The sequence below is a fragment of the Charadrius vociferus genome, unplaced genomic scaffold (genome assembly GCF_000708025.1).
Source record: "Charadrius vociferus isolate BGI_N301 unplaced genomic scaffold, ASM70802v2 scaffold600, whole genome shotgun sequence".
Taxonomy (NCBI): domain Eukaryota; kingdom Metazoa; phylum Chordata; class Aves; order Charadriiformes; family Charadriidae; genus Charadrius; species Charadrius vociferus.
Window position 1 is genome coordinate 809,176 of NW_009646404.1, and position 15,047 is coordinate 824,222.

Here is a 15,047-nt window from a genome sequence, read left to right on the forward strand (position 1 = left end):
TGGCGGGGGCCGCAGCGCGGCCGTAGCCGGGCTGTGCGCTGGGGATGGGGGGAGGCCGCCTGCTGTGCTCGCCCGTCATGCGCAGCCGTCATAAAATTTCTTAAATACATTAAATATCGCATGGTCGTAGCAAATATCGCCTGCAAAAGCTTACGGCACTGCACTCGCACAGAGTAACGCAGTGGGGAGTATGGAGCAGCCATACATATAAGCCTTGGGGTAGCCCATAAAATAAGAAAATGCTATTTTGTTAAACCATATAAAGAGAATCATCACTTGGGAATCCTTCCTAAGCAAATAGAACACAAGTATTTGTGTTTTTCTCTCCTTGAGGGGGGAGAGACTTTAAAAGTCTGATACTGTTTTTGCAACCAGCTTCAAGTGTGCCTTTCTCAGGCGACTAATGGCGCAGCAAATGTTTTGTCTGATGAGATGATACATTAATGCAGGAGGTTTTTTTTAAACACCTGTATCAGCTGGTGCCCATGTCCGGCCGAGGCAAGGATTCAAGTGCACGTGCAAGGCTCCTGAAGTGCTCTGCATTCCTATCTACAGACACAAAGATGTAATGACATCTTTAGAAGAAACAAATGCCAACAGAAGTTTGAGAATTAAGCTACTGAAATATTGCATGGTTTGGCGCAGTTTTAGGCGTTAACGTGAATTACATTGGTGCATGTCAAGAATGGTAGCAGCACTTTTGTGTTTCTTCTGAATAATAAAAGCATAATCTGTTGTCTGTAGCAGCAGAGAGAACACAGAACAGACCACACAACACTAACCTGCAGCAACTACCCATATAAATCATCTGACAAACTGCCGGTTTTTCTTTTGAAACAAGGTTATCACAGAGGATTGTTTGAAAAAGCATTAGAAGACCGCTCGGGAGAACAAGTCTCAGGTCTGCTACTTCTCTGTTCCAGCTATATTTGTCATGTAGTAGAGGTAAGTTACATAAATTCCTAGTGGGATCAAGTAACCTTGATTCATCTTTGTACAAATTTGGCTTCTAAGATCCAGCTAACTACAAATATAGAACCATTTCTTACTCCATACATAGGCTTAAAGACCTGAATAACGCTGTGGTGGATTCAGCAGCTTACCTCTGGGATTTGCTCCACCCAGTGTTTCAGATAACTGCCCCAGAACTTTATTCTGAGAGAATTAAATGTCACGTTCTGTCAGACGTAATAGGAACCATGTGCGTTGTCCTCAGCGCCTGTGACTCAAAGGGAAAGCCCATGTAGGGCAGCTGACGAATTATTTTTATAGTCACAAATTAATTTGTAATCTGCAATTCTGTAACGTTTCTACCCTTTCCTCTGCAGTCATGCAGTAGCACCATCCATCTCATCATCCAAGATTTAGCTTCTCTCCAAAATCAAGGCCCTAAGTAAGTTTCATATCATTTAGATGAAACAAAATTTTAGCAGAAGTGGTTGAATGCTTCCTTGAGGTTAAATGAACATTAACTACCATTATATCAAGCTTTTATTCTTCCACTGAGTACCTGTTGACCATGGAGGAGTGGACATTTTCCAGCTAACGTGACACATTTTTACTGGATGCGGTCAGCAGCTGCCAGCAGGCTCTTGCCCAGCCCTTGGCATTGGAGTCCATCTTCAAGGTGGCGAGACTTCAACTGTCAACAGCCTTCATAGGTTTCAGAAAATAGGAAAATTCCTTCCTTAGGAATCTGCTGTATGGTTTCTGTACCCTGCTTTGTAAACATTTGTAGCTGTATATACTGAAATTTCAAAAATTATCTTCAGAGTATTAGTCACTGCATTCCCGCCTGCTGTTTGTCCTTTCAACACTACCCAAGCAGCCCCACAGACTTCGGCCAATTACTGTCTTTCGCTTAACCTGGCTGTTTCTCTAGGGCCCTGTATTAATTCACTGAAATCCAGGTTCACGACAGCGGCATCGTTTTCTTTGGTATGAATGGAATTCTTATCAAAGCAAGCTACAATCACACTCCTGTGTTTGCTTATTAAATCCCTACTGCTCTTTTGCTCGTTTATTACCCTCACATCCAACAGGTCCGCTCAAGACCCTTGCACAGTACATCAGAGTACAATTAGAGGTTTCCGCTGGCTGTGGTGGGAGGGGTGCACCATGCTGTATGTATACAAGGCTCTACCACAGCTCTAGGAATGCAAACAACTCACTGCGTAGTTTATGAAACTTGACCATCTGATAAAAACTCCTTGCTGTACTTTAGGATGGAATTCACTCTCTTTCCATGCAGTGCTTTACTCCAGGAAATTAAAGTTTTAGTGGTAGCACATAACATTCCCACCAGACTGTTCCCCGACTGGTACGTGGCAATAGCAACGTCTCCCGTGACATGTCCACAAGGCTCAATGCAGTCGGAGTCTACGGCAGAGGTGGTGGCAGAGTGCCTTACCCTCCTACTCAAACTGGCAGCCTGCATTCAGAGCGTCGAGGTAAACTTCAAAAAACTGGGCTATAAGAAATTTACCTAGTTTATCCCCATAAATCCCCCCCAAACGCCACCAGCAAGCAGCCACGCTTATCTTTCCAGCAGAGTTTACAGGCATATATACCTGAGAGGACTCTAGAAGCTGAGTTACAGCATTACAAAACCTCATTATTTTATTCCAAGTTTCTTTCTAGACCTCTGTAGGGTTATTTTGTGCAGCCACTTGATTGAACTAATCAACTGCACCAACATAGCTTAAAGCCAGCTGAAAGCCACTCACAAAGCTGATACCTTACATCGCCCGCTACCCCTGCCCACTGCTGCGCACTCTTAGGAACAGAGCATGTTTTTGGTAAACAACAGTGTAACTCCAGCTCTGCTGTTTTGGGCAAATTTCCTCAACTTTAACTGTGTCATAGGCCTGTGCTCTTACTGTTACTGCACTGACACGTGCTGTTTATTATCAAGGATGACAGTGAGGACGCCAATGACAGTGTCCACACTCTCGCACCTGAGCTGCAAATCCCGGCAGAGACAATTAACTATTTGTGCAATGCTGAAGAATGTACAAGTCCAGGAGATTTTCTGAGAATTTATTTAAGTCCTTCACAGCCTGCCCTGGATTCAGGTACACTGCATACAGTTTGAGAGAAACATCAAATTTAGTAACAGAACTAGAATTTTTGTCTTGTTTTGTAACCCCGAGTTTTGAGTAACAAGAGTTTGTTACAGTGCTCCTGTAGAGGCAGAGGAACGTGGGACTACACCTGCTGATAGGGGTCATCTTCCCTGCTAAGAGATGTCTGAACAGGAAACAACTGGGCAGCCACTGGGATTTCAAACCGGGGCACCAATGAGATAGCAACTAAAATGTATTTATCATGTTGCCAAGTGCAATGTCTCTTGTCAAGACCTTTATGAAATGCAGTTTTATTTTGTAGTTAAGCCTGAAGTCTAGTTTAATAACTTCAATGAAATGTATTATGGTGTATTAAGGAATTTATAGTTTAAGTAAAATAATTCAACTAGTTATCTGAATGTTACCTCAATTAACTTGTTTCCTCTCCCTCCTTCTCATTTGCAGAAACTGTGTGGCCTGTTCCATCTCATTTCTCTGTATGATACAGGCTGTATCCGGTGTTTCTCTTCGCAGCTGGACTCGTTTGTGTTTAACATGAATCTACACATTAAAGGACAGATATTCATCCCCAGTATGCTTCTGCTACAGTCCTTAAAAGAACAAACTGAGCAGCCAGTGATCCTGAGCTACAAAGCCCAGGGACTGACTGGGTAACCTTCGGTGTGCATCGGAAGCAACGTTACTCACAAACTTGAATAAAGATGCCTTAAGTTGACAAAAGACGATCTTTAATTTTATAAATGTTCACCCAACTGACGAATCCAAACAGCTGTTTCAAAGTTCTTTCAAAATTCAACCATTTTCAATGAAAGCACAAAAAACCACTTCCACAGTTTCATCTTAAAACAGTTCCAAGTTTCACATAAACAAAAGCAGGCTTGGTTAATACAAATAACTATGAAATAAGTATTAAGTACTGATCGTTAAGTAGCAATGAAATGATTAAAGATACAGTAAATTTCCTTCTACAGTATGACAGTCCTTCAAGGCACTAGAATACATCCACAGTTTTGACAAGGCGACTGATAACCAGCAGTCGCCACCAGCACTCTGGCATTTTTTGGTTCATGTTTTAAAAAGAATCTGCAGCAAATCAGATAGGGAATGTCTCTTGCAAGGCATCTCCTTGTAATGTCTAAGAACTAGAAATAAAAGTCTAACCGTGACATTAAAAAGATTATTTCCGTAATACATGCACTTTAAATAACTACTGTTCTGCTTCTTATTTTGGAATTTCTGCTGATACCATCTGTATTAGCAGCAATTATGCTTCCTATGCACGTTTCTGCAGTAATTAATTCCTTCCATCCAGGATTTTGAAAACCATTGTTGACACACAGATCATTAAACTTCTTCTGAATGGCTAAATCACTTTCTCCGTGATGCACAAGTCAAACTCTACACAGTTTTGCCATATCGTCAAAAGAAGCTTTTCACTGTTAGGTCTGTTAGTTTTCCCACCAGGAGAGGAACCTTTGAAAAGTCTGAGAGTTTCCATTACAGAGCAGTGCTTTCCGTGTCATTGTCAATATCGAGCATGAGATGGTTGTGCAGTTCTTTGCTCGCTGTCTCTGTAAGGAGCTCTGAAGAAGGGTTTTGAAGTGGTTCTTGAATACTGGAATTAGAGTCTGCACAAAAAATGGAATAGCAAGTTTAGCAGTCTGGACAGTGACATCTCATTAGTGTATTTCTGGTGCATTTCCTTAGAAAGAAAAGGGAAAGGAAAGATCAAAGGCTTTTCAAACAGAGGGCTGGCACACATGTGCACGGGCACACATGGACACAAAAAGGCTAAGCCACACTAAAAAGCTTACGTTTGAGTTGCTTCTCCTATATACCTTTTTTTAAATTGTCTACACAATAAAGGAAAACATTTCTTTCTGAAGAATTGGAAGACAGCAAGTAAGATTTAGTATCGGATTCCTCAATGCCCCTTAGGAGTGATGCTTTCCTCCAGACACTCGCATCAAAACAGAATGGTCACTCAGCAAAAAAATTTGGCACCTAAATCATCAGCCAGGTAACCACCACCTGCAACTTTTAGAAGCAATAGGAACACGTATGGTGTCAGAAGGAGGCGTTGTCACAAGAAGGAAGAGATTATTTAAACCAAATGCAGATTAAGCCCCTTTCCTGCGTGTAACAGGAAACACCACGTGCTTTGCCCTCTTCTGACGGCAGGAGAATTTTGTTCAAGCCAAGGTGTCCAAGAAGGACCTCAAAATGTTGCACTTCTGGTGACTGACTGCACTGGTAGTTAGAAGACTAGAAAAATTCATAGTGGTTCAAAAAACGTAACTGAAAATATTGAGTCAGTATTTTGGAAAGCTAATTTATAATATGCCACAACATCACTTACTGCAATCCAGCAGCTGTTCCAAATAGAAACTCATTTAGATCACTTGAATCAATAAAGAATCCAAATAACTACTTTGCTTTCAAAGCTAGGTGGCATAGACAGGCATCCTCTACAAACTGATTCACACCTGGAGCTTAAAGTTTTAAATTTAGCCCACAAATTACTTCATAAATGTTCGAATTGGAAGTTTCCGAGGTAAATGACATGGAAGAGGTGAAAGCAGATGCAGAACTGGAGTCGGAGTGTGGCTCCGCTGCCTCTGGCTCAGCCCGTTACTGGCAAGCCAGCCAGCCTCACCCAGCTTCCAGTAACTTCCTATGCAGTGACACTGTTAATGGAGGAACTGGAACCCCATCATCTTGTGGCCTGACACCGACTGGCTTGTCTCACGCAGGGCAGTTCAATGTCCCCATCCCTACTGCTGCAACTTTCCCAAAGACTTCATTCCAGGATTCAGGTTTTCTTGTGAGGCATGAACTATACATTTCCTCCCAAGTCTTGTATCAGAGTCTCGGGGAGTACCATATTCTGCTAAGATAACATTTCAGCGATAAATGAAATCATCCAGAAGGCACAGAACAAACCATCAGTGCTGTTATGACTCATTAAACACCATCATCTCGGAGGAGTCTTTTAAATAGATTTCTCTCCCCAGCCCTCAGTCGTCACTCTGAAGTCATGTTCTGTGTACTGGGCTATACCCAGTGAACGGTGCCTTGTGGCACCTACGAGATGGTCACTGTTCAACAGACCTGTGATAGCAATGAGGAAATAATTACTGGGGCTACTTTAAAACCAGACCTTTTCACTTAGCCTCACATTTATGTGTTTTAAGTCAGTCCCCGATTCACGAAACCAAGTTTCATAACATCAGCAGCTCTCCTTTATCCCCACTATACTGCACAAATGCTGTTTCTACAACAGATGAAAATTTAAATACTTTAAAAAGTCAGTTGATTTAAACTTTAGGATTTTTTTTGGGGGGTTGTGTTTTTTTTTTTAGTCATTTTTACTGTTAACAGAAGCAATATTAAATAGAGGAACAAACTGCAACGGTGGGAACAAGCTTCAATCGTGTGAGTTCCTGAATTCTTCTTGCATTTTTCTCTTATGCAAAATGTTCCACGCTGAGCTTGGTCCCCGAAGAGACGAGCGCAGAACCAAGCAGCAGAGGCACTGCTCTCTCCCTAACATCTAAACAGCGCCCACTGTTACCTTTGAACTTTCATTTAAAGCGAGGTTCAAAAGGTGTACTTCAACTTTAGATGCAGGGCCAGACATTCTCCCTACCACGACTGCATATTGAAGGATGAATCGGAAAAGGAGGTAACAAAGCGTGAGGTGACACAAGAAAGGAGTATTTGTGACAAACACTGGTAGAGTTACTTCAAATACAAAAATGGAACTCTGGATAAAACACATGGATTTCTAGACAGGGTTTTCTTTATGCGGAAAAAGTACAATGTGATACTGGCCAGTCAAAACACGAACGACTTTACACATTCTAGTCTCCAATACTTTTAGTACGTTAATGTCAGAGCGAGCATCAAACAGCCATTCTTTTTGCATGCCACGCTAATGAGAATGCAAGCAAGCAGTGTTATTTGTGACGGGTTAGTAGTGGGCATTAGCACACACATGATTATGAATTAGCAACATTTTTGGCCAATCATATGCCTTTTCCTTACCATTGAACTTTCCAATACAGTTCCTACTGAATGCAGGTCAAACATCTAGATTATTTAATAAAATTTTTGATTAGAATATTCTTTTCTAGGGCTTATTACTTTAATACCATAAATAGAATTTGAGGCATTACGAAAGTCCAGTACACGGACAAAGGAATCAACAGTATCCTGAAAACAATTCAGAATTCCTGTTCTGGTATTACGATGTTTGCTGACAACTTAATTTTGGCTTCCATTATTCCCATCTGTCTTCTCTCGCCTCACTATTTAAGGTTAAAATTAAAACCAGCTATTTCAGGCTGTGAATTAGGCAAGTCAGTCTATAATAAGTGCTTATATGTGCACGTGTAAATGTTAGAGCAGATACTCTTACGTAAGATGCAGTGATGTTAATTCAGAACAAATATTAATCCTTTAAAAAAGATTGATCTGGGAAAGGTGGATGATCCTGCACAGAGCATACTGCTGTAGGTAAGCCTGACTCACTTCAACTGTTCCCCAGGTGGGTTTTTTTTTTTTTTTTTTCAAAACTTACTAGATTTTCTAGGTTCCTTTCTCAGTTTTGCTAGAGAATCCTTCACCACCAGCTTTCTTTTACCGGCTTTCCTGCATGGCAGCTTTCATGCTATTGTTTACCATACACAACTTATGTGGCCAATTTGCTACGGTTTGCATTTGAAAGGAATATCAAATCTCTCCAGTTTTAACAGTTTCATTTCAACATTTTTGTGTATTTACCCAGACTATAGGACAGTTGTGTACCTCTTATGCCTGTAAGTTAGCTGAAAAGGAGTCAGCACTAAGCTGTGATTCCCAGTCCATATCCAGCCTCAGTTATGCCAATCACTCCCCTATGGCAGATGCTTCGTTTGTGTAACCTAAGCTCCTCCACTAACGAAGCAGCCCCTTGCACACCAGCTGGATATTATTTAGAAGGCAAGTATTTCTCCAGTTACACTGGGGTAGAACAAATCCTGTTTGTCTGCTATCATTACAGCAATCTCCTCAGAACCAGAAAAATTCCAAAATGAAAACAAACACGGTCAACCTATGAAACACAACTTAGAAATTAAGGTTAAGTCTTTCCTTGAAGTTTGACTCATCAGCACAGTTCCTATTCTTAATTCATTTGTAAGTGCTGTAAAGATCCAGACCCCAGGCTTACCTCTGAATTCAGTTTTGAAATAAATTGCCTTTGTATTTTAAAGATACTGACAAAAAGAACAGAAGTACAATCAGGAAAATTCTGTTATTTTAAATAGCAAAGCTACTTTTTAGTTGCTTAAGCAGCTCATTTACTGCTGAGTTTCTCCACTTTAAAAAAAAACAACCTACTTCCAACTTAACTTCTCAATCCAATACTAATTTTAGTATCTTGTCTGTAAGCAGTCAAATCTTGGGATAATTCAGGAGTGCAGCCTCAACTTTTTCAGCCTGTCATGCAGTTGTTACCTTAAAAAGGTAGCATCTCTAGCCCATTACGTGTGAATAGTAAGTTTATTAACGTGTCGTTTGGCAGCTGTGATTGAACAGACTAGTACTATTAGTGAGGCTGGAGCTGACAGAATGCAAATGCAAACATGCCAGAATGCTGCTGGGTGCTTTCCTGCAAAGGGGTTTAGTCACATGAACATAAGTTTTGCCAAATAAATTCCAAGTAGTTAAAAATAACTGAAAACCTGAAGTGAAAGCTACATTAAAACGCAACCAGAAAACACTGAATCGTAGGAAAAACCCACGAGCTTCAATATTTGCCTGCACTGATGAGAACAAACCTGGTTTAAACGGGTCACTGCTTCACACTTGACTTGTGGACTAGTAGTTCTGGTGACTGTGTGTGAAGTGTTACTCACTTCATTATAGTTATTTTTACAATTTGTTTTAAGGAATAATTTAATGTTCACAGGACAATTAAAATTAAGCAGCATAGGTCTTAAAAATCTCTAACAAACAGAATGATATGTAGTAATGAGGTAACACAGAGTTGACAGAGAGCACATATTCCAAAGCGCATATACAAAATAAAGCTACAAATAAAATATTGCTGTGCAGGAGCATTTTAGCTTATATTGCATGTTTCTGGTAAGTACAAACCTTATTCGCAGTAACCATCCCCACCTGTGAAGGCATCATGGGGTAAAGCTGTTAGGCAACAGAATATATACTTTGCATTCCAATACATTAGTCTTATTCTAGAGAAGCTGCAGTGTCATTGGAAAGTTTTAACCATTATTAAATGTAAGTGGATTTAAAAGCATTAGTCTCCTACATTCATTATCTCTTCCTTCAGAATTTCCTAAAACAAGCGGAGACTCAGCAGGAGAGTATTTCAAGATCTGCTAGTTTTGACTGTCCTCAGCACTTACCTTCCCCCACCCCCAAGACTTAAATTAACATTATCCCTACCAAACTAGTAACCACGAGCTTCATGAAGCTCCTGAGAGAAGACAGAAGGTTTCTCTTTGCTGCACAAATGGCTTAAAACACAAAAAGGCAGCTGCATTTAAATTATGAATACCTATCTAGAAATTGACTTAAGATGTACGGTTTAGCCTATGTGATTCTTCAGCTTCTGGATGTCCACCTTAAAAGCACATCAGAAGACTGCATTCTCATAAGACAAAACATTTACCGTGTCAGTATCTTGTCTATTAGAACATGTATCAGTGACCACTTTTCCCATTTTCTTCTGTATGTGCTGAAATACACTATCCTTGGCTACATCTTCTCCCTCCTCCAAGTATTTGCTTTTTGGCAACAGATGCAATAAGCATAATTGAGACTGCCATGATGCTGAGAGCCTGGAGAAAGCCCTAGAGAGATGGTTGCTATAATAGTGTTTTGCTTCCAAAGAAGGGAAAAAATAAAGCAAGCTAATCTACACTTTCCCCCAATCGCTTCTGCCTCAGGAATGAAAATCTTCACTGAGGAAGTGCCCCAAATCCTCATGCACAGAACCAGGTGAGTGGGCATTTTAACTGGAAATGAGTAATTTAGTATTTTAACTGTTATTTATGCCCCCAAATTAATTTACAGTTACAGGCATTATTTTCTTCATTTCCACTCTCTGAGGAGACACCGAATATGAAAGAATCCACTCACCTGTTACTATTTTGGAAGCCGTTTGCGTGGGATTTGCAATAATACCATCTCCAGCCAGCTGAGAAGGAGGATGAGGCGGAGGGGGAACACTAGGTCTATTTCTGGGTTTTGGTACCGGCCGTGGCCTCGGCAGCGTTCCACTCTGAGGTGGAGACTGAGACTGAGAGGTCTCTTGAGTAGATGGCTGTGGCTGTGACGATGGGGAACTAGCGTTATGTTTTCCTAGAGGGGGAGTATCGGGCGGCGTTGGAGTCTGCGGAGGAGTGTAACAGGGCTGCTCTGGTCCATGCTCACTGCTGGGTGCAGCAGGAGGAGATGCTTGACTGGTTGATTTGGGCTGCGGGGGAGGAGTAGCCTGCGTTGGGGGCTGTGGTGGTGGATGGCTGGGAGCTTGTATCGGGGAAAGGCTGCTGGAATATCTCCGAGGTGCAGAAACCTGGGAAGCGGAGGTCTGGGGTGCTCCTTGGTTCGTATGTTGAGTGGGAGGAGAAGAACTTCTAGCTGGTGGTTTTGGAGAGATAGAAGGTGGCTGAGCAGCTGGGGCAGAACTTTGGCTTCCCGGCTGCCCTGGCGGTGGGTTGGCTGGCTTGGGAGGGGCTGGCGCAGGCTTTTTAACAGCTGGTAAGAGAAGAGGTGAGATTTCACGGTCGTGTATTGTAAAACCAAAATCCCCAAAGAAAGAAGTTAGTAGCACAAAAGAATACTCAAGTAGATTATAAAAATAAAATGGTGTGTTATCAAAGAAAAGCTGTATCAATAGGAAGCTACAGAAACGTGTACGCAGGTTGACTAAATCAACAGCTTTTGCTGTTAAACAGCATTGGCAACATTACTACCACCATTTATGAAAGAGTCCATAAGTCAAAGATGCATTTATAGCTAGGCCTTAGCAAAATGCAAGAGAATTAAACTGTTGCCTGTAATAAAGGGAGAGTTACTGATAAGTTCTTTTAATAAGCATTTTGCAGTACATAAAGAATTGGAATTTAGTGGCTTGAAAACCAAATGAAAAACACACCTCTCCTCATTGAATGGGGACTGGGACCTGCCGCATTCTGTGGCTGATTAACAGAAAGCTGATTACTGCTACTTGTTGACTGGTTCTGGCCAGTGCCCGCGTGCCCACCATTTCTCACGGGTGGAGGAGTAGCTGAAGACGTATTGTCCTTAGATTTGGAGGTGCTGAAAATTAAAAATTCTAAATTAGAAGATGACTGTAAAGAGCCTTGCCTACATCAGCTGCACCCGTTCAAGCTTACATTACGAACTGTGCTATAGTTGTGACCCTCAAACGCGTCAGAAAAACTTCTGCGCTGGCTGGTATTTACTGAGACTGAACAGTGTTACAACTCTTCAAATAAATGGCAAGGAGGATTTTGGCAAGCCTGTACAGACTATTAATTACCAAAGCTAAATCAGGAATCCAAGTAGTTCTGCAGTGTCACAGTACCTGTTTGAATGCAATACTGACACCTAGGAGTGCAGTCTCCATGCTAACATACCCTCCGTGCATTTCCAGATCCTTTAAAAACAGACTCCCAGCATGAAAGTTCATATAAAATGTTTTTCAATTTCCTCATTCAAATCTATCTATCACCCCTGTAACTGTTAGCCTTTGCAAAATATTCTGTCCCAGCACCACATCCAATTCGCTGGCAGTTATTTGGTAGGCTTAGCTACTAAGGATCAAGTGATGATGGCAATCTGTGAAGTTCTGCCAGAAAAAAACCCAAAAGAACATGAACCAACTTGCTACATATGGTATACAGGCGAGGCAGTCCTCACCGCTGAAGTCCCGGGGCTCTTCGGAAGCCCTTGGGAGGGCTCAGGGACTGCAAGAGCTGGGTGTGGAGAGAGCAGAGGTGCTTTTCCCATCGCTGGCTGGCTGAAGTCTTCTCTCCACCCTACCTGGAATTTTTACCTTGCTGGGAGACTAGAATTTGTCTCAAGGGAGCAACCTCTGCAAAACTTTTGAAATTCAGAACAGGACAACTCAGCTCTTCCTGACCTTTCACTATGAAGACAATAGAACTCGGGGGAAACACAGCGCTGGAGTATGAACCAGCCGAGGTGGTACTGGGCAGTGCCCCCTCCTCTTGCTATGCACTCGCAGTCTTCACTCTTTTCTCTACAGTCTCTTGCAGCATCTTACTCACTGCAAAACAACTAACACCTTTCACCCACTTTTACTGGCACACTGCAATCCTAATTTCTCCAGATGCTGTTAATAAATTGCAATTACTTGAACGCAGAGTTTGTGCAGATTTTAAATGAGCTTTTAGACACTAGTCTCAAAGTTTTGTTTTAGCTGCCTATGCCACAAAAGACATCTGTGGAGGAAACATTAGTCTGCAGGGGATTTCCGAATGAGAAGTTGTTTTTGTAAAAGTGTCACCTGATAACAAAAGCTATATGCAAAAGAGTCAATGCTACATGGAACTCCACGGTGGTGGATTACCACAAGATGCGATGCAAGAGGTTGATGCATGGAGAGCACTACAGGCCTTTATAGGTGGTTTGTTACATCTCTTAGACCACAAAATATTGAAAGCAAAGTGCTGCTTTCACCATACATGAAAGGAAGAGTCAAGGTTACTGCCATTAGTCTTGGAGTCCATGTATAATAATACTGGGGACATGATTGCACGAAGTTTCAATAATAATTAAGTAGCAAAAAAGCCTGTACACATGCTTCTTCTAAAGAAACCAATATTGCAATATGATAAACTGACTTCTAGTTTTCTAGCAAGCAAGTCTGGTCATCACTAACACTTGCTACAGACAAAAAAAAAAAGACATATCCAGATAACGTGTACAAGAAACAAACAAGACCAACACTTTTCTAGTATTGCCAATGGGAGGTTTTGTTCTTTCAGCAGCAAACTGATAGTCATATTGTGTGGACACCTCTAGAGCATGACTTGGCAAGGTCAACGTGGGTAATAGTACATTCTTTTTTAGTATTTTTCATTATCATTTTCCCCCCCAGAATTTTCTTATTTTAGAAGATCAGTTCTGGAATTCACAGAACAATGTATGTTATTTTAGAAGATCGATTCTGGAACAATACACATGACAAGAGAGCTCTTGCATAGTGCTTCTGCCCACGTCTGAAAAGGCTTTACACACGTTACAAAATGCGTTCCAGTTAGAAGAAATTCCTTGTGAACCAGATACAGTTGACACCATCAGTTTGCTGCTGAAGTAGCCTGCTAAGCCACTGCCAGCAGAAGCCATGCCTCTTACCTGACATCCTCATTTCCTTGACTTTGTAACTGTTCTGCTGTGCCAGCAGAGAGAGCAAAACCAGCACCCACTGGGCTTGTTTCAGCCACAGAAGCTTGTGAGTGCTGCTCCGCTCCAGACTGAGCCAGCACGCCAGCCTCCGTGGGTGGAAGTGGTGGCTGGAAAGCTGGGGATGTGTGCTTTCTATTTATAGTGCCACATCTCCGAGGATTCGCTTGGAAGTCCATAACCTTGACACCAAAGCTACAGAAAGAAGAGAGAATAAACACACCACGCCAGCCAACACCAGGTAATTAAAGCAACAGGACAACTGCATGTTATAACCCACAAAGACAAACGCAACCCCTGTTGCTTAGCATGCAAAGCAGCAACAAGGAAAGCTTCAACTTTCTGCATATAACACCATTAATGTTAAGACATGCAACACCATTTGGCTTATCCACACAGAGGGGTAAGCTAAACGTAAGTGGAACAAACTACTCAATTACATTTGAAGACAGACATTGATGACAATGAAGTCAGACCACTCAGTAATTTTACATGTAAACACATTCACATTTCCTTAGATACTAGAGTATCTCTTCACTGACTATATTTTGCCACGTGAATTTTGGCTGTATTACACACTAAGTTGCAGTACAGATTTCAAGACAGACAAAAAAGCCACCGGATACAAGCTACAATTTGTGTTTAAAGGAGAACTACGGATAAACCGACTAAAATTCTAACAGATTTTAGAGTGCATACAGCACATTCATTCTAGAATTTAATATTATTCTTGTTGTGTTAAAGACAACGAATCTTGAACTGATTTTCTTCTTTTGCCATTGCTGATAAATTTGCATGTGGCTAGCCATAGTGAACATTCAGGTAACAATTTAACATTTGCATAAACAGCTAAAAACAAAACAGCACACCACTTGAATATTCATGATATGAGTGATAATAAATGAGCGTTACACTACATGTTATATGGGAAAACAGCACGTTTTATTTTCTGTTTTTTAGTGTTCTACTGTTTGCTGTGGTATACTGTACCATCATCAACTCAGAAGTCTTATCATGAAGGCACCAGGTAACACCACCTCAGCTTATGGGCTTTGAAAAAGAAGCCATGGGATATCAGAAGTTAGATACTGATAGATGCTACTATATACACTTCTGTTGCAGTGGATTTTAGACCCCCCAAATCTGTAACAGGAAAACGGTACTGGACGCAGTAATTATCTGCTTGTGGTTTTTATCATGCACAGAATATAACTGGAAGCAAATAGCAGTACTTTACCTTTCAATTTTCCTCAGGCTGCAACAACATGGGGGGGAAATAAATCACTATTGTTACCTATAATATTTCCATGAAATTCTTCTCCTGAGACCACTAAAAGTGTGTCTGATTACAGCCGCCTCAGTAGTCCTGTTCTCAGGAGTGGGCTAATAACTGAAACCTAAGCCGAGAACGAAACATACCTTTCCTTCTTCAATAAATCCCCTTCCATTACAGTCATACTAACAGGTCTCTTCCGTTCCAGTGTCCCAGATTCATATTCATTCCCAGTGTGAGACAAG

At 41.4% G+C, this 15,047-nt stretch overlaps 2 protein-coding genes across 2 annotated transcripts in view; one reads left to right on the forward strand and one right to left on the reverse strand.

Annotated features, from left to right (window-relative positions):
• The first annotated feature begins 485 nt into the window (after nt 1-485).
• LOC104295344 (chromosome unknown open reading frame, human C7orf62) lies at nt 486-3,740 on the forward strand. The gene is made up of 5 exons (XM_009895088.1): nt 486-498; nt 842-945; nt 2,265-2,450; nt 2,915-3,011; nt 3,574-3,740. The coding sequence occupies exons 1-5, from the start codon at nt 486-488 to the stop codon at nt 3,738-3,740; spliced, it is 567 nt and encodes a 188-aa protein (XP_009893390.1).
• Nucleotides 3,741-4,506: 766 nt separating this feature from the next.
• Nucleotides 4,507-15,047, reverse strand: part of ARHGAP17 (Rho GTPase activating protein 17) — a 27,047-nt gene continuing 16,506 nt past the window's right edge. Inside the window, 5 exon segments of the mRNA XM_009895103.1 lie at nt 4,507-4,714; nt 10,236-10,853; nt 11,254-11,417; nt 13,482-13,724; nt 14,949-15,042. Of these exon segments, the coding sequence (XP_009893405.1) occupies nt 4,584-4,714; nt 10,236-10,853; nt 11,254-11,417; nt 13,482-13,724; nt 14,949-15,042 (1,250 nt within the window). The 3' untranslated portion in view covers nt 4,507-4,583.

Excerpts from the sequence above, each read along its gene's own strand:
- LOC104295344 (XM_009895088.1), top strand. Across the intron at positions 2,451-2,914 it reads CCTGCATTCAGAGCGTCGAG|GATGACAGTGAGGACGCCAA; the intron begins GTAAACTTCAAA and ends TTTATTATCAAG. Across the intron at positions 3,012-3,573 it reads TTTGTGCAATGCTGAAGAAT|GCTGTATCCGGTGTTTCTCT; the intron begins GTACAAGTCCAG and ends TGTATGATACAG.